Raw genomic sequence first — 25,281 nt, 5'->3', positions numbered from 1 at the left:
TCCAAAGCTTTATTTACAAAAACAGACTGCTGAACCAGATTTGGTCCACAAGCTGTAATTTGCCAACCCCTGGGCTAGAGAGTAATTTTAATCTGAACTCATCTATAATACCTTAGACATTCCTGATTATCTACACAACAGAGGGTAGCATAATTTTGGAGAATGAATAGCAAATGAAGTTCTACTCTACCCATGCAGTTCTTATCGGAGAAAGCAGCTTGAATCTAGTAAGGGAAGGAGAACGTTTATGATCTCACCCAAACTGAGTTTTAAGATTGGTGGACATAAGTAACAAGGATCTCTGGAGGTGCAACTGTGGAGAGATTGGGTGTCTTTCCTGCCCATCAGTTCAGGTGTTCTCCTCTTTGGGAATACCTCTTTGAGATGCAAACACGCCTGTTTATTTACTTTGAGACCTTATTTCTGAACTACAGAGATAAGGAGGTCAGGGTGATTATCATAACAATTGCTAGCAGTTCCTCACCACATCTCTGGGGCATCAGTTAATGTTAGCGAAGGAGATCAGAATATGCCACCCCAAAATATGCCATTTTGGCGGAAGGATTATTTTGAGCTGGAGGCAAATGAGAATCAACAGATGGAGAAAGAAGCCTTCTCAGAGCTTATCTTATCTGAATAAAAGCAGACACTTCTGAGAAGCGAGGTCTGCTATAAATTCCCTTTCTCAGGGGAATTTTATGGTCATGAGCAAGATGGAAGGTCAGCACTGAGACAGGTCTGCAAACCAACCTTTCTGAAATAAACCTTATCTTTCACTAGTTTTCCCCATACATTTCCTAGTCACTTTCCCACAGTTTACCACCCTTAGCCCAAACTCCTTTTTCTTTTGTCTTGTCATGTCTCCACAATTTATCATTCTTTGTTAAAAAGGTATATATAAAATCTGAGGCCTATCCATGTCTTTGGGTCTTCACTTTTCTGTGAAGTGAAGACCTCCAAATGCATAAGTAATAATAAATCTTTTCTCCTGTTAATCTGTCTTTTGTCAGTGTAATTTGTAGGGCCCCAGCTACTTAACCTAAGAGGATAGAGGAAAAAGTTATTTTTTTCCTCCTTTACATTAGTTATACTTTTTCAATATAACTAGAAAATAAAAAGTTCATGAAACTAGGTAGGTGGCTTAATTTGGTCAATAAGACCCAGTCATTGGGTTTTTGTTTTTATCGTTGGTCATATCATCTCTCTGGGGGTATTCTCTAGAAGCTGTTTACTGTGAGGTAAAATATGTTAGTGATGATTTGTTTTTGAAAGTGAAGCTGCCATTGTGAAGGTAGAGGCTGAATCTATAATTTCTGAGGGAATCAGCGTGTCCTTGAAGTCATGACTTGGGTGTCTGAGGAAACAAGCCTCATATGGGAGGTACAGATGATCTGGTAAACAAGCACCAGAATATGAATAATTCATTTACACTCCATTGTTATAAAACAAAATCATGTCCTCCCTTCAGAGCAGAAGTGAGGGACTGAGGTGGTGTGAACAGTTAGCTGTGTGGGCTTCTGCAGAGGCAGACCCTCAAATTGCAGCTCTGCCACTGATTGGCTGTGCCTTTGGGGTAAGTTCCTTTCCCTCTCTGAGCCTTAGTTTCTTTACTTGCAAAGGTGGAGATTCACTCAGTTACTGCTTCATTTATTAAAACACTATTATTTGGGCAGCCTGCCTTGGAACTTACTCTTATTTGTTGAAGATCTCCAGCTTTTGGGGGGGTGGTACTTGTTGGTTCTTACTCTCCACTGCTCCCTCTGGTTTACCGAAGTTCCACCACCATCTCATGTAGCTTGGTTAACTCTGGATCTGAACAAATTGTTAGGTACTATGAATTTCAAAGCAAAAGGAAGGAGGGGGCCAGGAGATACCGCTTCCCTCCACTCCTTCTGCTCTATTCTGAAGTCCCCTTGGCTAGTGCATTCTAAAAGAGATATTTCATTCTTTCACTATTATCTGATATCTTTTGTATATTGGATACTGTACGAAATGCAGAATATACAAAATCAATGAACTATGGTCTTGGTCCTTGAGATGCCAATAATACTGCAAACCCAAATTCTAAAAATGAACCAGACAGACCTCAGAGTCTCTAAGAGTGTAAGTGTGTTCTTCAGTGAATGTTCAAGGCAGTGTTTGGCAAAAACAGGTCTCATAATTTTTATAAATTCAAATGCAACACAGTGTCCCATGGGCAGAGAATTTTCCTTGATGTCTTAACCATCTGCTGACCAGCATTCTGCCTCTGTTTGTATTCACTTTTACTTCAACTGGACACCTCCTAACATCCCAAGAAGGAAATGTTTCTAAGCTATAAAGAACTTGGAATGTTGTGATGGCTTCAAATAAGTTGGTGATTAGAAAGCTGATGCATGAACATAAGGCATTATTATTCTACACTGACGCTTCAGAGGAGGAAACTAGTTAAGCGAATATTTTCCTCCCTAACATTTTATCCCTGCTGAAATAAGTCAAAATACCCAATATTCTTTGTATTCAGAGGTGACACTGGTAGCAGCACAACTGTCAGCTGCTGTCAATCCCAGGCTACTGGAAGCAATGTCATGGTGCTTTAACTTGCTTTTCAGTTTGCACAGCATGTCTTTGAAGCATTGCCTCTACTCATCTCTTCCACAGCTCACTGTTCAGCCAAATTGCACTATTTCAGCAGGAACTCAGCTAAATACTTAAAAGCTAGTGGGCCAGCCTCCTCCGTGTTGAGGTTTTAAGTCTGTGTTTTTCAAAAAGAGATCCTCAGACAGGCAGCAGCCATACTGCCTGGGGTGCTTGTTACATTGCCTATTCCTGGACCTTATCCCTCGACAGAAGGATTCAGAAACTCTGGGAATGGGAAATCAGATAACCTGCATTTTAAGCAAATAAATGCCTCTGGTGATGCGTATGCGCTGATGGTTAACACCTCTGAGTTGAGGGCTTTTACAGTCACCAACTACGTTTTGGTTGAGCCTCATGTATTCCTTTACACGCTGGGACATCAACAGTCTGTAGAAGCCTGTTCTCAGAAATACACCTGGACGCCTCCACAAAGGGTAGATCTGTTCATATGATTCAAAGCTTCCCAGAAAACTCCCTGTCCCTTAAATATTTTATGGCTTATATTTTGAAAATGTCCCACTTGCAATCAAGTATATATCTTTCTAAATGGCTAGGTAGATCTAGAACAAAGATAGAAAACAAACCAAATCTAAAACATTAACATACTTTGAAAGAAGAAGAGATTGAATAGTGAGAGTAGAATTATAACTTTTCATGGGAACAGAAAAAGCCCTCAGCGTGGCTGATACACAGGCAAGAACTCTTTCAGGTATTTGTTAAGAAAATGAAAATAAGTGTAATATCTTGGGCTTCCTTCCCAGACAGGTATCCTCCCCGCTGTCCTGCTCAGGGCAGACTGCACTTCCTCTAGTGGCCCAGATGCAGCGGCCATTTCGCCACCTCCTCACCTCCCACCCCCCAGTTCAGAGCTTCCTTTCCCATCCATATTGTTTCTACAACCATAGACATCATTTCTACCCAATTTTTTTAAACTTCTGATTTTGAAATAATTATAGATTTGCAGGAAACTGAAAAAAAAAAAAAAAAAAGTACAGGGAGCTTCCATATGGCCTGCACCAAGCTTCCCCAAGCGTAACATCTTGGACAACTGCAGTACAATATCAAAGCCAGGAAACTGATACTGGTGGTTGGTACAATCTAGAGCTTCTTCAGATTTGACCAGTTTTACCCGCACCGTGTGTGTGTGTGTGTGTGTGTGTGTGTGTGTGTAGATCTAAGCAAATTTATCGCATGTGTAGATTAGCATAACTACTACCGAAACTAAGCCACAGAACTGTTCCATCACCCAAGGTTCTCTTGTGCTACTCCTTCACAGCCAGGCCTAGCCTCTTCCACCACCATCTCTAACCCCTAGCAATAGCTAATCTATTCTCTAGCCCTATAATTTCACACAATTATTTTTTAATAGCATTTTCATAGCCTTGGAGCAACTTCCAACCATGCTGAGCTTCCCGCCTGGACTGTCCAAGTTGTCTCCCAAGGTACCAATGACTGTTTTTGTTAGTGCTCTAGTTATAAACCTGCATAAAATTTTAGTGGTCTGGCTGTAATCCTAATTCCTAAAAGCATTCTTTTGAATGTATAATTTTGCTGAATGTGTGGTTTTCCAGCAATGTCTATTATGTCACAGCAGAAATATTTGTATAAGGGCTCCAATATAATAAAAGTTTATTTTTTATCCAAAGAAGAGTTCAAGGAAGATCTTCTATATAGCAAGTATTTCTCCTCCAATTGGCAATCAAGTCACCCACACTCTTTCCATCTTGTGACTTTGCCACTTTGATGGTTAATTTTATATGTCAACTGGAGTGGGTCATGGGATGCCTAGTGATTTGGTTAAACATTATCTCTGGGTGTGTCTGTGAAGGTGTTTCTGGACGAGATTGTATTTGAATCAGGAGACTGAGCAAAGCAGATTGCCCTCCCCAATGTGGTCAGGCCTTATCCAATCTGTTGAAGGATTGAACAAAATAAAAGGCTGAATAAGAAAGAATTCCTTCTCTCTGCCTGACTCTCTTTGAGCCGGGACATCGGTTTTCTCCTGTCTTTGGACTCAGATGTGGACTGAAATTTACACCATTGGCTCTCCTGGTTCTTAGGCCTTTGGACTTGGACTAGAACTGTACTACTGGTTCCCCTGGATCTCCAGCTTGCCATGTGCAGGTCTCAGGATTTTCAGCTCCCATAATCATGTGAGCCAACTCCTGAGTAAATCTCTTTCTGTCTATATATCCTATTAGTTCTGTTTCTCTGGAGAGCCCTAAATAATACAGCCACTCTCTAGGGCTGTGCATAGTTGCAGTTGCACCTCCCTAGAGGATGGGTACAGAGAGAATGGGAGAAGCACAGCTACTTCTTCGAGATTTGACTAGGAAACAGTCTGATCACTTTCTCTTACATCCCATTGGCTAGAACTCAGTCACATGGTCACACTCAACTGCAACAGGGGCTGAGGAAAGTTGTCTAGATCAAAGGACATCTCTCTTCTAACTTCTAAAAATGGAGGTTTCCTTAGGAGGAAAAACTGGGAGAAGAAATGGCTTTGGGATAAACAAAACTAGTGACCAAAAAAAGTATGCATGCAAAGATGATGCCACGAAAATGTTCATCACAGAGTTGTTTACAATAGTGAAAATATTTTAACAACCTAAATAAGCTATAATAGGAGATTGGTTAAATATAATACATTATGATGGAATCATACAACAGAATAAAATGCGATGTTCAAAATAGTATTGTAGAAGAAAACATGACTTAGAACTACATGGAAAATGTTTATAATGCATTGTTAAGTATGAAAAGCAGGGAATGAAACCTATATTATATATTTCCTCTTTCATAAAACATCAACAAAAATAGCAAATATGTGCACAGAAGAGAGACAGGATGGGTATATACAACAATTTTAATAGTGGTTATCCTTCTCTGGAAAATTATAGGTGATTCTTAATTTCTTCTCTTTTTTAAAATCTGTATTTTCTAATTTGGGAGGACTATGCCACAAATGTATTACAGTTGAATAGAAATAATAAAAATTTAATTTCTTTTTAATAATAAAAAGAAAATAATAGATATAGATGACCATAAAACTGGTGACCTGGGTTTGAATCCTCACTCTACCACTTACTAGTTGTATGACCTTGGGTGAGCTACTAACCTTTCTAAGTATTGATTTCCTCATCCATAAAATGAGAACACTGGTAATAAAAATACCAACCTCACTGGCTTGTTATGAGGCTTAAATAAAATATTGTTCTTATAGTTCAGTATTTGGCACACAGTAAGAGCTCAAAAAGCTTAACCATTGTTATCATGATCATTATTAATAGTAATAATAGTGTCTTAGGGCAACTCAAGGTCATGGGGTAACATAGAAGTCATTGATGGTTCTCTCTACTCCTGGGTCAAATATCAATCTTCATAAATAAATTCCTGTTCCCCCCAAATCTACATTGCTTTTCTTTTACCTCAGTTTTGGCACCATCAGTAAATCATCATTAAAAATCATTTCTAAAGAATTCAGCTCTTAAGAAATTTCTAGGCATTTATGATGACCACATTTTATAGAACACATCTCTCTCACCACCTCCACACACATACCTATCTCCATTCCCAGTGTTTCTTTTATGTGGAGCTAACTCTCCTGGCCCTCTCCAGTCCCTTACTCACTCCTCCCCCTTCCCTCAGCCAGGACTTCCTTTCCTTCTCTTTGGGGAGCCTGCCCTGGGCCAGCGCGCATTATGGTTAAGTCTGGTTAATTCTGGCTGCCGTAGGGGAAGCCCATTTGGCAGTGTCTCTAACCTGGACTTTATCAGTGATAAAGAGGATATTTTGGTCCCTATCTGCCTGATCCTTTGTCTTATTTCTTAATTAGTTCAAAACCTGGATAGGGAATGCAGTTTTATTTGTTGGGCCCTACTCAAAGTTCCCAAGAAAACACACACACACTCACACACACACATGGCTTCTTTTTTTTTTTTGCGGTACGCGGGCTTCTCACCGCTGCGGTCTCTCCCGTTGTGGAGCACAGGCTCCGGACGCACAGGCTCAGCGGCCATGGCTCACGGGCCCAGCCGCTCCGCGGCATGTGGGATCCTCCCGGACCGGGGCACGAACCCGTGTCCCCTGCATCGGCAAGCAGACTCTCAACCACTGTGCCACCAGGGAAGCCCCCCCACACACGGCTTTTTGATGATACAACTTCAAAGGATAAAGGTGGGGTTTTGTGTGTGTGTATGTGTGTGTTTTGTTTTTAACTAAAGCTACAGTAGGAAGCAGGCAGCCAGGAAGGTATACAAAAGCATCTAAAGATATAAAAATATCTTTAGATGCTTTCGTATACCTTCAGAATAGGAAAGACTAGGTGAGTGCTCAATGTGGATTCAGTTTGCATTTTTAGGATAGGCTAGTGGTTCTCAAACTTTAATAGTGAAAAAGAATCACCATATGGGTGATGTTGAAATTCATATCTGATTCAACAGGTTTGGTGGGGAGCCTAGCTCCACAGGAAATTCTGTATTTCCAATAAGCTCCAGGTAATGCTGCTGCCTCTGGTCCACAGACAACACCTTGAGTAGCAAGAGTGTGGAGTATCATGAATTACTATCTTCCACACTCAATAATCACTCATCAACTTTTTTATTTTGAAGCAAATTTACATTAATAATTATGTTGCTTAATCTAATATTTACGATGTGCCTACAATTTCCTAACTATATGTCTATCTGGATAGCGTGTCATATTTGCTCACCTGCCTCCACCTTTGAATGGCTCCCATCATCAGCAGGCTTTTGCTGTTTAACAAGCCACGCCACATGCAGTGGCTTAAGACAACAACCATTACTGTGCTCACAGTTCTTTGGCTTGGGCCCAAGCTGGGTGATTCCCTTGTTGGTGTTGACTGGGCTCGCTCTTGGATCTATGGCCAGCTGCAGGGAGCTAGGTTGCTGTTCCCCTGCCAGTGCTGACTGTTGACTTGTGCAATGGAGAGAACTGGACCACATGTTTCCCATCACCATCCAAATGACTAAAGCAGGCTTGCTCATGTGGCAGCAGAAAGTTTCCATGTGCAGCATGGGTCAGCCCACATGTGCAAGCTCTCTTCATGACTCTACCTGAATCACATTTGCTACCATCCATCCCACTGGTCAAAGCAAGCTGCATGATCAAGTTCAGTGTCAGTGTGGGAAAGAATTACCTAAGTTGTGGATGCTGAAGGGGGAAGCATTTGTGGCTGCTTTTTCAATCTGACTATTCAAGTTCAAGTTGGCCTTTAAGGTCCACTCCCTTACCCACCGAAAGGCCTATCAGGCTTATTTTTATCTCCACACTATTACTCTTTTACTGCCCTCCTCCTGGAACACTCTTTCTACCTATCTTTGGACAGAGACCTGTTCCACTTTCAAATGATACGTCCTACTTAAGCTTGTTGTCTAAATTGGATGGGATCTTGAGTTATATGGCACATCTCATTCAGACTCTTATGTTACCTACATGCAGGTTGCATCCTCCCTTACTAGATCAGATATTTCTAAAGGGTTTTGATTGTGGCTTGCTCATCTTTGCATTCCTGTGACATCCAGCAAATAATTTCAAGTCCATTCATGTTGCTGCAAATGGTAAAATTTCATTCTTTTTTATGGCTGAGTAGTATCCCATTGTGTGTGTGTGTGTGTGTGTGTGTGTGTGTGTATACATATACACACACACACACACACCACATTTTCCTTATCCATTCATCTGTTGATGGACACTTAGGCTGCTTCCATATCTTGGCAATTGTAAATAATGCTGCTGTGTACATTGGGGCGCATGTATCTTTTCGAATTAGTGTTTTTGTTTTTTTTCAGATATATATCCAGGAGTGGAAATGCTGGGTCATATGGTAGTTCTATTTTTAGTTTTTTTGAGAAATCTTCATACTTTTTTCCACAGTGGCTGCACCAATTTACATTCCCACCAACAGTGTAAGAGGGTTCCCTTTTCTCCACATCCTTGCCAACATTTGTTATTTGTATTCTTTTGGATCATAGCCATTCTGATAGGTGTGAGGTGATATCTCATGGTGGTTCTGATATGCATTTCCCTGATGATCAGTGATGTTGAACATCTTTTCAGGTGCCTGTTGGCCATCTGCATTAAAAGTAGGTATTCTTATTTCTTCCTTTTACAAATTAGGAAAATGAAATGCAGAGAACTAAAGTAATTTGTCCAAGATCACAGAGCCAGGAAGCCAAAGACCAGGATTTGAACCCATATCTCTTGAACTCAAGAGCCTGGCCTTTTCAGTTAGTCTCCTAAGGGAATGAAAATAAATGGTGTTGAATATGCCACATGCAGATAATTAAAAATTGAATAAAAAGTGTATGTTTGTCCACTTGAGAATGCAAGTTGGGCTTTGGGGGGTAGAAGAAGGTCTCAGGGTTAATGGGCTTCTCATAGAGATGAGCTCAGATTTTGACTCAGATTTATAGGTTCACAAACTATTCTCACTTCTCTGTAGAACAGTTTTCAGGCTCTGTAAAACTGAATCATTGATAAAACGATTACAGACTCACAAAAAGCTGAAGAAAACTCTAGAATGCTAACTCATTAGTGTTGAGGGAGATAGAGAAGTTACAACCACACCAGCACAGGTGTCAGATGGGCAGCGTGATCTTTCATCAATAGGGAAACCTAGTTAAGATGAAAGGGTTGCAGAGTGTGTTTATTTCCTGCCTTCTTCTGAAAATGATTTGAGTCCATTGCAAAGGGAGTGGCTATTTTTAACTAATACAGTCACCAATGAGGGATGGTGAGTCATTCTCAGTGAAAAAGCTAAATCTGTCAAGCTGACGGAAAGACTCATTGAGTCATCAGTGCTCCATCTCTCTTGGGCAATACTGGAGAAATTCTCCTCTGTCAGCGTCTCCATTTTCAATATTCCATGAGCACATCAGTATGGATCGGGCTCCCCTTTCTTGGTTTGGGAATGTGAAGTCTGCTCTACTCTGATTTTCTGACTCTGATTACTCCCTCTCCAGCATCACAGTAGCAATCTGGGCAGCTGTCACCAGGGGATGACAATGCCTCAGGCTTAGTTACATAGGGATGGGGTAATTGGTCAATCTTCCTGTAGGTGCGACTAACCCAGGGAAAATAATATTACCAGGTAAAGTGGATGATGCTTTAAAGACATTTTTTTTTCACTCATGAAAAATGTGATAACAATTGAGATTGCGAAAGAAAGAAATGCAAACACCTAGTGTACTAGTCAGGATTAAGTGCAGGAAGCAGACGTGCCTCTAGATATTTTAACTGTGAAGGGACTTAATATAGAGAATAAGGTGTTTACAAAATCATCGGGAGTTCTAGGGGTGTGGGCCCTAGACTGGGCCTCTAGAAATGCGTTCCAGAATACTGCAGAACTGACCTGCCAGGGAAGATACCACCTCTGGGGCCATTGCTATGGCTACTGATGTCAAGAACCCAGAGCTGAGACTGTGTTCCTAGTATCAAGGTCACACTGCCTCTGGACACCCAGGAGGCTAAAGAATGGATTCCATTCTAAAGAATGGATTCTGAAACGCCAGAAATTTCATGTGTCTACTGCCTTGCTTGCCAGTGACAAGAAACAGTCAAAAAAAGCAGGAAATGCCCTCCATCTTCTAAGTCTCACACAAGTACAGCTAATTGGCTAAACTTAGTTTGTTTCTAGAGTGCTAGCTGGGAGTCTGGAGAATGTATTTTGTAATTGTCCAGCTTCCGGTAAGGCCCATGAGAAAGAAGCTGTACTCTCCACACCCAGGGTCAAGTGACTGCCTCACTACCATGGCCACTACTAGCTACAACAGCAGAGATCAGGGTCTCCCATTTGCTGAGTGCTCCCTTGGTGCCAGTGCTGGGCTGAACCCTTTACATCTGTCATTGCCTTCCCCTCACTATTATTAGATTCCTTTCACAGAGGAGGGAGCTGGGGTCTAGAGAGATTGGGTAATTTGCACAAATTAATGCTGGAGGAAAAGGAGGAACCAGGCTCTGAACTCCATCTGCCTGATTCCAAAGGCCACTTCCTTACCATTACTTGACCACCAGCCACTCACTTCCCTTTATCACTGCTCCCCCACCCGCCATCACTCTAAGTCAAGGGCCTCTGAAACTCTCCTTACTCTCTTTCAAGTGTCAGCGAGCCCCAGGCTCTGGGCCAGTTCACAGACTCCTGACGAGTCTCCCACAGCTTTCCTCTTGGCTCCTGCTTTTGCAGGAACTGTAACCATGGCGCAGTTTTATTGCTTGGAAGAAGCTTTCTCTACCCATCCCTCCTCCCTCTGGAGAGAGAATTGCTTTACTCATCCCAGAGAAGGTCTTCAATTACCTTCTGCTACATCCACATCTACTTTTATTTCATCTTTCTCCATCTGAAATAGAGATGAAGGTGAGACAAGGATCTCTGAATTCTGAGTCTTAGCAAAATGTAATTACTACATTTTTTTCTTTTTCTAATCACAGGAGACTTTTCTGAGCAACCTAGTTACTGATTCTACTACTCCCTCGCTTCCTCCTTCCAACTGCTCTATGAAGCTTGACATTGGCGTGGAAGTTATTTTGCTTCAAATTGCTTAAGAGGTCTCGTTAATGAGGTTGACAACCGCCAGATCCTGCCATGCTTCGTGAGACTTGTCATTTCCCCCACCCTAAACATTTTTAGAACACATGTGAGTGGAATGACAAAGTGATGTGGTCATTATTTGCCTATTTGCATTTGCCTTTGGAAAGTATCTCCTTAATCTGAAATACCCTCATCACATGAGGTGTCACCTGCTCATCTCTGGTGCCCTGCTCTCTCCCCTCTCTTCATATCTGGGTTCATTCAGCAACCACCAAATGATAAGCAATCTTTGGGACCCATTTTTATCATTTATTCATTCAAAAATGTTTGTGAATGCTTACTATGTGTCAGACACCATGCAAAGTGCTGGAAGAGTAAGTGAATAGATAGTCATGGTTCCTGTCTTCCAGGAGCTGCCATTCCAGACATTACCCAAGCAATCAACTCATTAAAGAATTTTAAGTGAATATATAGAGAATTTACTTCAAACTAGGTTCTTACTTAGATATGGTGATCCGGGAAGGTTTCTCAGAAGAGGTGACATTTACACTGAAGGAAAAGTAGGAGCTAGCCATACAAATGGAAGAGGGGAAGATCATTTAAGGCAGCAGGCACAGCATGTGGGTAGGTCCTGAGGTTGTAAGGGAAAAATTTGGTGTGTTCCAGGGTCTGCAAGGAGGTCAGTGGGCTAGAGGGGAGAGATATCACTTGATGTTAGTGGGGACTAGACTTTGTGGGGCCTTACAGGTCAAGGTAAGGAGTCTGGATTGTATTTGCAGTTGTCTAAGGTTAATGAGATGCCTGGCATAGGTGGCAGAAGGAAGATGGAGAGAAAGGGCTGCGGTGAAGCATGAAAAGACTGTTGATAGATGAACTGTGAGTGGTGGTGGAGTGGAAGAGTCCATGGTGCCTTCTGGGTCTTCAGATGTTATCAGGGCTCAGCATCAAGGACTCCTAATACCAATATGGTGGGGTCTTTTCTGCCCATAAGGTTTAATGGCTTTAAGACTTAATCATATGCTTTTGGCAACCTGTCCTCTCTCCCCTTCTGGCAATATTTTTGTTACTCCATCCACATCCCATTGGATAGATCTTTGAGGCTGCATATTTACCTATCTAAAGCATGGACCATGCAGTGCCTCTTGGCTCTGACACTGGGTGGGGATGGGGGTGGGGCAGTTGGTTAAGAGCACAGTCTCCAGAGCCAGACAGCACAGTCAGAATCCTATTTCCCTTGACTACTGGTGCAATCTCACCTGGCTTCTTTGAGTCTTAGCTTTATCAGTTATAAAATGGGGTGAGGATAATAATACCTGCCTCATAGGGCCACTGGGAAGATTGGATGAGCTACTGCAGGTGAAGTCCTCAGAGCAGCACCTGGCACATGGGCTCAGTGTTAGCTCTTATTAGAGCTAGGGACCAGGTGCTTTTGAACTGCCTTAATTTCACTCTTCACCCACGCTAAGAGCAGGATTTACTGCTTCAAGACATCCCCAAAATAGATCCAATCCCATTTAACAAGAAAAGACTATTTTACTAAGTGTTTCATAGGGAGATGGAGGATGGGGGTTTCCTCTAGAATGTACAGCACTTCACCCCAAAATCCCCATTGAAAATCTGGCTCCTTCTCTCCCTCCCTGGCCACTTGCTGCGTATCTACTTTCCCCTGCTACCCCTCACACTTCATTCTTGTAGTTTCCCTGGTCTTTGGACCTGGACCCTGCTTCCCACCTCATCCTTAGTTTTTTCATAGAAACCACTATTGCTTTTGCTAATCCTCTCTTTGTTTTCTATTTCCTTAATTTCCAGTCTTACTGTTATTATTTCTTTCCTTCTATTTTCTTCGTTTATTTTCTATTGTTTTACTAATTCTTGAGATAAAAGCTAAGAAAGGTTTAGCTTTTTTTTTTTCCTTTCTACTATATGCTTTTTTCCTTCCATGCCCCCTCCCTTTTGCTTTAAATATTTATTTATTTATTTTGGCTGTGCCGGGTCTTAGTTGCGGCACACGGGATCTTTAGTGTGGCATGCGGGATCTTCATTGCCACATGCGGAATCTAGTTCCTTGACCAGGGATCGAACCTGGGCCCCCTGCATTGGGAGAACAGAGTCTTAACCACTGGACCACCAGGGAAATCCCCTCTTTTGCTTTTAAAGTCATATGTTTCTCCCAAGCATGGTTTTAGCTTCTTCCCATAAGCCTCGATATGTGGTTTTATTATCATTCAGTTCAAAATACTTTCTAATTCCTATTATAAACTTGTTTTTATTATTGATTCTTAGTTTAGTTGCATTGTGTCAGATGAGGTACTCTGCATGATTTTACTGCTTTGAAATCTGTTGTGACTTGTTTTATGACCCAGGATGTAGTCAATTCTGGTAAATGTTCCACGTGACCTTGAAAAGAATGTGTGGCTCTGCAGTTGTTGGGTACAGGGCTCTATGAACGTCCATTAGGTCAAGTTTACTAAACATAGTGTTTCTTAATCTTTACTAATTTTTTGTGTTAATATGACCTATTAGTTCCTAAAAGGTGTTCTGTAATATCTCAAAATGACTATAGATTTATCTATTTTTCCTTTTATCAGTTTTGACCTATGTATTTTGAAATTATATTATTTGGTGCATACAAATTTAGAATTATTATATTTTCCTGGTGAATTGAGTCTTTTATCATTATGAAGTATTCCTTTTTATGTTTAGTAATGCCATTTACCTTAAAGTCTACTTCATCTAATATTAAAAATCTATGTCAGCTTTCTTTTTGTTAGTATTTGCATGTTATATTTCTTCCCATTCTTTTACTTTCAATTTTCGATCTTTGTATAGTCTTTTGTTTTAGATGTGTTCTCAGTACAAAGCATATAATTGTTTAAAAAAATTGTCTGATAATTTGCTTCACTTATATTTAATATGGTTTCTATGTGTCCTACCTGTTCTGTTTCTTTTTCACTCTTTTCTGCCTTATTTTGAACAGATTATTTTTTGTTATCCCACTTATCCCCCGTGTTAGATTGGAAATTACACACTTTTTAAAACTATTCCTTTATTGGTTACCCTAGAGATTATAAATTCTAGATTTGCAAAAATGTAATATCAATTGGTAGCTTTACTCTCTTTTTGAGACAATACAAGCACCTTTGGAAGAGTATTTCCCAAACTTTAATGTGCATGTGAATCACAGGGGAGCTTGTTAAAATGAAAATTATGATTTAGTAAGTCTGGGGAGAGGCCCAAGATTCTGCTTTCTTGTAACTTCATGGGCCACTCTATGACTACAAAACCCTCAGAACACTTTAACTGTATTTACTCTATTTATCTCCTCCCTACTTAAATGCCAACCATGTACTTTAATTCTATATATAGTTAAATCCCTCAACACATTACTGTAGTTTTTTATGTAGACAATATTAGCCTAGATTCACCCATATATTTACATCCATATATTTTCGTTGTTCCTTATCCCTTCTTGCATCTTTGCTATCTCATCTGGAACTTTTTCTTTTTGCCTTGAGGACACTCTTTAGCATTTCCTTGAGTGGTGTTTTGTTGAAAACGCTCTGTTTTTGCCTGAAAATGTGTCCATTTTTTAAAAAAATAAATTTTTAAATTTTGGAACAATTTTAGAGGTACGGAGATGGATAAAGTTTCCCGTATATCCTTCACCTAGCTTCTCCTAATGTTAATGTCTAATATTACCATAATACATTTGTCAAAACAAAGAAACCAATATTGACACATACTGTTGACCACACTTCAGACTGTTATTTGGATTTTTCTGGTTTTCTCATCAGTGTCCTCTTTCTGTTCCAGGATTCAATCCAGGAAACCACACCGCATTCAGTCACCATGCCTTCCCTAGTTTCCTTTGGTCTATGATAATTTCTCAGATTTTATTTTTTTCCATGATGAGGACAGTTTCGAGGAGTACTGGTCAGGTATTTCCTAGAATGTTCCTCAATTAGGGTTTGTCTGATATTTTCCAATGGGTATAATGGGGTTATTAGTTTTGGAGAAAAATATCATGGAGCTGAAGTGCCCTTGTCAATTGCAATTGAGGCAGGCAGGGCAGTGGGAAAGCGTTATAATGGAAAAAAAAGAGAAGGCGTCAGGTATGCTCCAATTCTAGGCTGTTGGCATGAGGAAGCTAGAGATGGGTTAACTAGAAATGAGGTATCTGATGTGACTGGTGTGAAGAATAGCTTTTTCGAATCGGTCCTGCTTTGGAAGTGGAGGCAAATTAAAGGGATGATTTTGGTGCTTGACCAAGTCCTGACTATTCTAGGATAATTGCTGCAGAGACTGTGGTTTGCCTTCCTGGGCTGGTTGCTGCAAGGTTTTTGGTCAGAGTTCTATCATCATATATGGTCTGGCTAGTGTTCCTTTGTATAGTCAGCTCCTCAGACCCTGCCCTTTTGGGTCATTTTCTCACTTGAAAGAGGTTGGCCAATGTAGGGAAGGCTAGAGATCCAGATCTTCACCTCCTAGGGATTGCTCAGTTGCCTTCATGGTCAATTTTATTGTGAGATCTTCTTAAACTTTTTGTTGTTTTATTATTATGATAATAATCTGATGAAAGAGTGAGTGTACAGAAGAATTTAAGTCTCTACATAGAATGCAAAGACCAGCATCATGACCATTATGACAAAAACAAAAACAAGTAAAAGTTCTTTTAAGATGTTTTAGAACCAGGAACCCAATAGATCCAACTCAGGCCAAGACAGCAAATCCTACAGGCCATGAGTATCAACTTAAGACAGCTAATTAGCTTTTTCCTTAAAACAATGTATAGCCTTTTCTATCTTGGATTTTTTATTGATCTAAGTACAGCAAGAATTTTAGCAATGGCACAGATGCCACCATGACTGGCCAATAAGAAACCTAGAAAAATGCATTTGTCCATTACTACTCATGCCAATGAATTGCAACTAATTTGTATTCCATCTAGAGCAGAAATGGTATCATTGAAAAATTCTGCTTTAGTTAGCAACAAGTTTCTTATAGTCTTTTCTCTTTGTATGATTCTCACCACTGGGGACCCTGCCTGAGCAATGAATCAGTAATTCTCCCAGGTAGAGAATAAGCAAGCAGATAAAAACCAAAACAGGAATAGGGCAGGGATCTTGGTTCAATATCTTGGGAGGAAGCTATCTACTATTTGAGGTCATCTGCTTTTTCTGAAGGTCTTGAGTCAGCTGTCAACTTCCAAAGACTGGCTTCTTCTAGAAGATCCCTGAGAATCTTCACTTTGAGCTGCCTTATTGGAGTAATCTTCTAATTGCATGGAATTCTGAATTGATTCTTTAGTTGTGAAACTTGAATCCCATGATTGACTCTCTGGAGTAACACTGTTGTACTTGTTGCTAGCAGTTCCTGATTAGGTCCTTACCAATGAGGTTCAAGAACACTTTGTCTCTTATATCTCTTCCAATAGCTGAAATCTCCTGGCTGAAGATCACAAAGAGGCTGTTTAGGAAGATGTTGTGGGAATAATGGCAATATGATCTTGGTGATAGGACAGGGTATAGTACATGAGTCTCTGCAATATTTTCTCATGTCTGTGTGCAGCAGTACAGAGACTATTATTAGAGGTGAAATCCCTAAATGCTTGGGCCTTCCAGTTGCCAATTCATAGGGTAATAACTGATGTGATGTGTGATGTGTCCCCAAGGGGATGGACCATATGGCCATAAAGACTAGTGGGAGTGGGATTACCTTTGGCCAAGTGATGGCACACATTTCTGAAAGTTTTGTTAATTTAAACTTAAGGATGCTATCGGTTCTTTCAACATTTCCAGAACATTGTGGGTGGTAAGGACAATGTAGTTTTTGAGTAAGGCGTAATGCATTACAGAATTCTTTTATAATGATTACCATAAAGTGTGTGCTTGGTCACCTGATGTACAAATTGGTATGTCCCAGGTTAGAAATAAAAATCAAGCAGATTTTTAGTAGCTGTGAAGCCTATAGCTTTTTGGCAAGGAAATGCTGCAGCTCATCCTGAAAGTAGACATACAATCACTAAAAAATATTTTAAAATAGACATAACAATAAATTGAAGGTGTTCAAAAGGCTGTTGAGGCTTTGGTTCCAGGCTATGTCCCACCTTCATGGGTTTTTTTCAGGATTACGTTGTTGATTGGTGACACATGACCTGAAAGTAACATCAGCTAACCTTTTAGAGTTTCCTGATCAGTCCTGATTTAAGAGAGCAACCGATTTGTCTCTATCATGATAAGTAGTTTCATGGAGAAATTTAGCTAATTTCCATTTGAAGTCATCTGATGCCACCAAGCAGCCACCTTGGGAGTTCCAGAGACTATCTTAGTGAAAGGTACAACCAGAGTTTTTCCATTTTTACCTTTCAAAATCAGGGGTTAAACACTGATATTTATAATGGCCTCTTTGAATACCTCCATAGATTGATGCTTTGAGGTTTAGATAGGATCATAACATTGGTTACGGCTGCTTATTTGGCACAACGATCTGCTAGAGCATTTTCTTTACCATATTATCCCTTTCTGGATGAGCCTCCATTTTCATAACAGCCACCTCTCTAAGATGTAGGAATGCACCTAAAGTTTCCTAACTCAACCATTTTTTAAATGAGATTTCCAGTATTGTTTTCAAAATCATGTACTATTCCAAAAGCATACATTCTATCTTTCTATACATGCTTACTCTCTGGTCTTTGGTTAACTGACTAGCTCTATTAAGTGCAATAAGTTCTGGCATCTGGGCTGATTTTTACCTTGGGCAGAGGACTGCATTCCAAAGGAGAGCTTAAATTAGTGATAGTATATCCTGCTTGATAACCTCCAGTTTCAGTTTTGAGGTATGAGCCATCAACAAATAATATTAGTTTGTGGTCCTCAGTGACATTCTCTAATACATTTGAATGCGTACACAACATTCCCTAGCAAAGGTAAGACAATTGTGAGGTTCACATTCCTCTGGCAAAGTGGCAAATTCAGTGTTGGAGTGGTGAATACTTAGCAATGCGAGACTACAAGAGTAACAATGTCATAGGAGGTTAATCAGCTGGCTGAAAAGTGTTGCATGTTCTTAGCCAGTAGTAATGTCTGTCCTGTATGAGGAACCGTGACGTCAAGCAAGGAGCCTAGAACTAGCTCAGCAGAAACCTCAACAATTATTTATTTCTTTATTTTTAGCAGCAGCTATTACTATAAGACGTGGGGAATAAATCTTTGCAACCAGGTCAAGGGTCTGGCAATAGGTTTTTGATGGTTCCCATGAAGTTGAATGAAAATCCCAAGGGCTTGTCCAGATCACTTATGCACATATAGACAAAAGGGAATTTTGTAGTTAGGAATGCCTGTGAACGAATCTACTGAAGAACTTTTTTCATATTACAGAAGGCCTGTTCCATATCTGGGTTCCCAGAAAAGGTCTCTTACTGAGAACTTAGTCAACTCATAAAGAGGCATTGCAATCTTATAAAAATGTGTCTGCAATATCCAGTTAAATCTAGAAATCCTGTCATACTGTTATTTTGTGAGAGGTCTAAGGTAAGTTTGAATAGTCATTTGTCTATCAAGAGAGAGCGTTTTCCCCTCCTTAGATATCCCATGACCTAAATAATGGACTGTGCTTTGTAAAAACTGCAGTTTATCTGTTGAAACTTTGTCCCTTTTCTTCTAAGACTGGGAGCAAGTAAATGGAATCCTTTTTCAAGTTTTCTTAATCTTTGAATAAAGTAAGGCATCATCTACATATTGTATCAGAACTTAATAACACGGGAAATTTAGATCTGTTAAGACTTGTTTGAGGAACTGAGAAAATAGGAGGAGGCTTCAGTGAACCTCTGGGGCATGACTGTCTAGGAATACTGTTATCTTCCTCAGGTGACGGCTAAAAGGTATTGACTGTCCTAGATGTGATCTAGAGGCACATCAAAAAAGACAAAGCAAAGGTCCACTACAGTAAAGCAAGTAGCTTCAGGTAGAATTGATGCCAAGATAGTATTTGCGTTAGGTATCACTGGGAAGTGACGGATATAAGTTTTGTTGATTGTCCTGAGGTCTTGAAGAAATTGATATCCTTATCCATTTGGTTTCTTAACTGAGTGTTACAAGGGCTAGTGAAGGATATAAGACCTTTGGATATAAGGCATTCAACTACAGCTTTGAAACCTTCCTTTGTTTCTGGCTTCAAGGGATATTGGGGATATTTGGTGGGATCTATTTACTGCTCTAATTAGTTTTCTATGTCAGGAGACTTTTAAGGTCATAGAATGTCATGTATGATGTCAAGACCTTTATCTGGGGTATGCATCAAATATAATAGAGAAGGCAAAGGTATATCTAGAATAGACACAACTTGATTATGAATAGAAGAGTCCTCTGGAACTTTAACAGTCGTTCTGTTGTATATTTAATATTACAATTCCATTTGCAAAGTAAGTCTCTCCCTATTAAATTTGCAGGGTGGTATCACAGAGCAGGAAGGAATGTTTTTTATTCAAGGGCTCAAGTGTTACAGCTAAGGGCTGGGAGATAGGAAATATCTGTGGGTTATTTGAAAGAACTGTCACTTGTGTGTATGGTTACTCTGAGGAAGGGGTTGAGCAAAGATGGTGTTTAATGTAGTAAGAGTAGCATCCCTATCTACCAGGAATTGATGAGGTTGACCATCTATATTTATTCAAGTTGAGTGTTTAAGGGTAAGTCAGGATATTGAAAGTGTTTTCCTTTTTCAGAGCACCCCCATAGATCAGAATTGAGGGATTTTCTTCATCTTGGTTTTTCTTTTATAGGATGGGACATTCTTTTTTTCCAGTGTCCTTTTTGTTTACAATATCTACCTTGTCAAAAATAGTTGTTTGGGAAGTGGGCCACCTAGCTGTTGAGTCTGCATGATTCTAGTTTATTTTGGAGCTTATCTAAAGCTGTTCAACATGTTCTGACAGGTGTTTTAGTTCAGGCAAAGGAGCTACTTCCCATTCTAATTTCTACTTTTGAATTAGGCTTCTAGTTTCAGGTTTAACCCCATTGACAAAATGAGACGTAAGGACTACTTTTACAACTGGCACCTTCATTAACTCTTGAGTGTTGTCAGAAGGTATTTTCTACTAGAAAATCATGGAAATCTCCTATATTTTCATCATTTTTCTGTTTGTATGGTTCAATTATGGTCCAATAAATTTTTATTGGAAATGTTTGGGGATACTACAGTAAGTACTTTTAGGAGACTTTGTCCTGCTTTTCAAATATATATATATATATATATTTTAGATCCTTTTTTTTGGACAGGTGTATTGTAGAAAGAGAGATTCTGTAGATGCCTTTCTGGGTCAATCCAATCAGCTTTGCCATCCAAGATCTAGCTGAGGTTATGAGGTTCTAACCAACATGTGTACAAGTTGATATAGGTTAGGTAACCCTGAATCATATGCACCCAAACTAATTTAAAATGCTCCTATGAATAGTTGCTGGTCTTATATGGCAGCAGAGATGCTTAATTATAGTTCTTAATTCATCTTGGGTCCAAAGTTTAAATTATGCAGTGGCCCATATATCTGGCTCATAGGAGGGACGGATCTTTAGAGGCAACTGGCATTTTGTACTCTTAGGAGAGTTTCTGGGAGTAGGGAAGGGGTGTGGACAAGAGGAAGAGAAGGGAAGAGTTGATGAGATCACAAGGACAAGGAAGAAGAGGGACACCTGGATGTAGGGAGGCAACAGGATGAGGAGGATTTACTAGGAAAGGAGTCTAGTTTATTGTTGCTTAAGTTTGTTAAATTGGGACTTCCCTGGTGGCACAGTGGTTAGGAATCGCCTGCCAATGCAGGGGACATGGGTTCAAGCCCTGGTCCAGGAGGATCCCACATGCCGCGGAGCAACTAAGCCCGCGAGCCACAACTACTGAGCCCATGTACCACAACTACTGAAGCCCGCGTGCCTAGGGCCCATGCTCTGCAACAAGAGAAGCCACCGCAATGAGAAGCCTGCGCACCGCAACGAAGAGTAGCCCCCGCTCACTGCAACTAGAGAAAGCCCATGCGCAGCAACAAAGACCCAATGCAGCCAAAAATAAATACATAAATAATTTTTTTAAAAAGATAAAATCTTAAAAAAAATAGTTTGTTAAATTGCTCATTGGCTTTGGCTACAGAATCTTTTAGTGAAATACTTTTCGAACCAGAATTTCCTTTGGAGGCTTCTGCATACTAATCAAACACAGCTGCCCATTGGGCCTGAGAAATCTTAATTCCCTTTCTTTTCTAAGGTACCTATCAAATAAAATATGTATTCAAGTCAAATGTTCCCCAGAGTGGCCGCTGAAGGCCCAAATACCCACTGCTGACATTACGCCATTTAGAGAACTAGGCACCAGTATTAGGATTGTAATAAAAATACACATAAGAAGCAGCCATTTTTCCCAGAGGAGGAGAGGTTTTAAGCTTTGATGACCTCAGGAGAGCTGGCAATGGTTGGTTAAAAGTGATGTTTGTTCTCTTCATGTTTCAAGACCCCTCTGAACACAGACCCAACAATCTGTGCCCCTTGGCAGGTGGAAAATTAGAGTGAACTCCCTCTTGATCAAAGGCAAGCTCTCAGGACAAAAAATCAAGAGGAAAGGAGAACCTCATCCAGTTTTACTGGTGACTCACAACGAAGTTTGTCCAAATGTATGCCGGTCTGGTAAGAACAGCAAACTCATCAGTCTGTGAGGCTGACTCAAATAACAAGCTTACAGGGCCTATGCCTGTGTTCTACCCCATGATTCTTCTTCTTATGACCACACTTTCAGACAGCTCAATACAAAACAGAAGTACAAAAGAGAACCAAAAAGCATGAAAAAGAATGGTGTGATTCCACCAAGGATGTCAAACAAAATCGGAAGCAATAACAAAACCTGGGTACCACACTTAGAATAAATAGCTGAGGAACTCAACACAAAAATAGTGGAGCTCAGATTCAGCACTGACTTACCATGTTGGCACAGGCTTGACAGCAACAAGGCGCAAGGCACTACGGTCTCTGTGAGAACCTCATCTGGCTGAAGGCTGGGATCCATGGTGATGGACAGTGCAGTCCGTGTCTCAGTGGAGTCTTCAGGAAAACTGTGGAAAGTAATGTAGACCATCCAAATAACAAAGAGACTATTTATTTAGAACTTGGTAGTGCAAGAGAGTTAGTTACTACCACTTGCATTTGGCAGACTCAGAGGCAGGCAGGGGAGAGGGAAAAGCTTTATGGTGAAAAAGAGGAAGGGTTCAGGTGTGCTCTGATTGGAGGCTGTTGGCAAGGGGAAGCTGTTGAACGTCTATTACATAGTGTTCCGAGCTGTGCTTTGAACACAGATGTCAAATATAGTCCTTGTCAACCAGGAGCTCACAGTCTAGTTGAGGAAGGCAAAACATTAACAATTGAAATGGAATTTGACAAGCACTATGGCTGATAAATGTCAGGATGCCCTGGGAACATGCAGTAGGAATAGTGGTGAGTTGGTACATGTTAAACAACTGAGTCCTAGGGGAGTGGTGTATGGGGGGAAGGTAAGAGCCGGATTTGTAGAGTTTTCTGATTTCCACGGTGTAAATACTCCTACCACAGACAGTTTCAAGCTACCAACATGATGCCACTAAAAAAGGGAGTTGGAAAGAGATGGGCAGTAGGATGCCAATATATCTTATTTCCACTATTCAGGTACAACAGACGTAAATAATCTCAAGAGCAGAGATAATAGTAAAATGTAGTAAAATAATTAGGAAGTGATGACTGAGTATTTACTACTTTTGCTTTTAATACAATTGGCTTAATTGTAAAATCACAAAATTACTGAACTTTTTTTTAACAATCAGCTCTTGCAAGCAAGTATGAACCAGTGCAAGTGGGCCCTAGCATACCACTAGATAAGAGTGATTTCAGGAATTACTGTAGGCTCACCTAAAGGGAAGATTAGGAGGAAATCAAAGGCAGGGAATCTGCCTTTTCATTTCTGTATCTCAGGCACCTAGGGTTGGGTTGTTGAATAGTGAAACTAATTCATTAATTCAGTATTAAAAAAATTTTTTTAAAGCCCCTTCTATATTCTGGGCACTTTTCTAGGTGTTTGTGGAGTATAGCAGCAAACACCAAGGCCCTGCCTTTCAGAGAGTTTACATTCATAGGTGTGTGTGTGTGTGTGTGTGTGTATAAACAAATGTCTGTTATATCAGGAAGTGAATGATAAGTGCTATGACCAAAAATTCTGTAACGCAAAGGAGAAAAGGAGTGGGGCACCACTATTTCAAATGGGGTCGCCAGGGAATTGCCTGGCAGTCCAGTGGTTAGTACTCCACGCTTCCCCTGCAGGGGGCACTGGTTCAATCCCTGGTTGAGGAACTAAGATTCCCCCATGCCAGGTGGTGCGGTCAAAAAAAAAAGAGGGGGGGCTTCCTTGGTGGCACAGTGGTTGGGAATCCGCCTGCCAGTGCAGGGGACACGGGTTCGAGCCCTGGTCCGGGAGGATCCCACATGCCTTGGAGCAACTAGGCCCGTGCGTCACGACTACGGAGCCTGCACTCTAGAGCCCGCAAGCCACAACTACTGAGCCCGCGTGCCACAACTACTGAAGCCCGCGCGCCTGGAGCCCGTGCTCCGCCACAGGAGAGGCCACCGCAATGAGAGGCCCGCGCACCGCAACGAAGGGTGGCCCCCGCTCGCTGCAACTAGAGGGGGCCCGGGCGCAGCAACGAAGACCCAACACAGACAAAAAAAAAAAAAAAAAAAATGGGGTTGCCAGGCAACTGTAAATGTTGAGATGTATGAGGGTAAGGATCAACGGTTCAGGAATCTGAGAAACACGACCTGAGTAAGGCTGAAGCACAGACTCCCAGAGCTCATCATTCAACAAGAGTGGAACACAGAGTAACTTCGGAAATGTTTTCTTCAGAGACGCCACGCACTCTGCCCTGACTTCTCAGCCCCTCCTCACAGAAGAAAAGTCCTTCCTTCAAGACGGTCTCAGGCACACTAGTGTTTAACTGGACCAATCAGATGCAGGGAGGCGGGACTCGTTTTCTGTACTGCCTGAAGCCCGCCAAACGCCCTGACACCTCTGCGCATGCTCAAATCCTTCTGCTCCTGGCACGCTATTTGGAGCGGTTTGCGCATGTGCGAGAGCGAGACGTAGATGTTTGTCCCAAGGCCTTCCCGTACCGTCCAGGCGGCGAGTCGCCTCCTGGTTTCGGAGTGTGTCCGGCGTGTGTTAGTTGTTCTCCGGCAGCAGTCGCCACTGCGGACATGAACCGCGAGAGCTTCGCGGCGGGCGAGCGGCTGGTGTCGCCGGCTTACGTGCGGCAGGGCTGTGAGGCCCGCCGCTCGCACGAGCACCTCATACGGCTGCTTCTGGAGAAGGTACCGAGCTTTCGGGTCCCTCCCTAGCTGCCGCGCCCCCCAGGCTCCGGCTCCGCCCAGCGCCCCTGTTAGTTCCAGGACCTGCCTCACCTGCTCGTGTTTGCTGGTTGAGCCCTGTCCCCAGAGTCTTTCGCAGTTGGGCATGCCATATGCCGGCTTGCGCCGTTCAGCTCCTTCTCAGCCTCGCCAATGCTGGCAAAAACCCAGAGAGTGTTATTAGGGGATGTAGGGAGTTCGGAATGTCGAGCCCTTTTTTTTTTTTTTTCCTAACTTCGGGTTGGGGAAGCGAGGGGAAGGCCGGCATGATTTACTTTTTCGTTTGCGGATAGGGCAAAGTTCGTGTCTTCCATCTTTCACTACTCCTGGGGAACACATGATATTTATAAACTACGATATACTAACTCGAAGCAGGTGATGCTGAGGAACTTCACAGGTCTCGTTCTTGCCAGCATCCTGAATTTTAATGTCACTAAAGTTTGACAACCCTAGTTCTAACACCCTGGTGTGAAAAATCCTAGTTGAAGATAAGGTTTATTCGTTTTCAGTTACTTTTAACTGCAACTTTAAACCTGAGTAATCTCATTGTATTTATCACTTCTCGCAGCATCGTGTGGATAATTGTAATATAGTGTAACACAAACATTTTGCCTATTCAGAGTTTCTTCAGAGTGCTGAATTTATGTCTGAATTTTAGAAAACAAGGAGCATGGCAAAATGTGCATGGAAAAGTTTTAAAGTTCATTGAAGTAG

The 25,281-nt window shown here is 41.3% G+C and overlaps 1 protein-coding gene and 1 long non-coding RNA gene across 8 annotated transcripts in view; one reads left to right on the top strand and one right to left on the bottom strand.

Annotated features, from left to right (window-relative positions):
* Nucleotides 1-25,279, bottom strand: part of LOC115801926 (uncharacterized) — a 40,535-nt gene extending 15,256 nt beyond the window's left edge. Inside the window, exons 1-2 of the long non-coding RNA XR_004022304.2 lie at nucleotides 24,622-25,279; nucleotides 22,123-22,253 (exon numbers count right to left, since the gene is read on the bottom strand). This is a non-coding gene — a long non-coding RNA (uncharacterized LOC115801926). The remainder of the gene's footprint in view (nucleotides 1-22,122; nucleotides 22,254-24,621) is intronic.
* The window catches only part of SEPSECS (Sep (O-phosphoserine) tRNA:Sec (selenocysteine) tRNA synthase), a 55,596-nt gene continuing 54,278 nt past the window's right edge, over nucleotides 23,964-25,281 (top strand). For 3 of the 7 annotated variants that reach the window (XR_016393253.1, XM_089911726.1, XM_089911724.1), the window contains exon 1: nucleotides 23,964-24,531. Coding sequence is in view for 5 of the 7 variants with exons in the window: in XM_089911726.1 (XP_089767852.1) it covers nucleotides 24,172-24,531 (360 nt within the window). In the remaining 2 variants the exon portion in view is untranslated. The remainder of the gene's footprint in view (nucleotides 24,532-25,281) is intronic. The other 4 variants (XM_089911725.1, XM_089911727.1, XR_016393254.1 and 1 more) reach the window with 4 other exon arrangements.

This window comes from Delphinapterus leucas, chromosome 5 (assembly GCF_059928025.1).
Source record: "Delphinapterus leucas isolate spDelLeu-1000000601 "Yukka" chromosome 5, BTC_Dleu_Yukka2, whole genome shotgun sequence".
NCBI lineage: Eukaryota > Metazoa > Chordata > Mammalia > Artiodactyla > Monodontidae > Delphinapterus > Delphinapterus leucas.
This window is presented reverse-complemented; position numbering and strand designations above follow the sequence as displayed.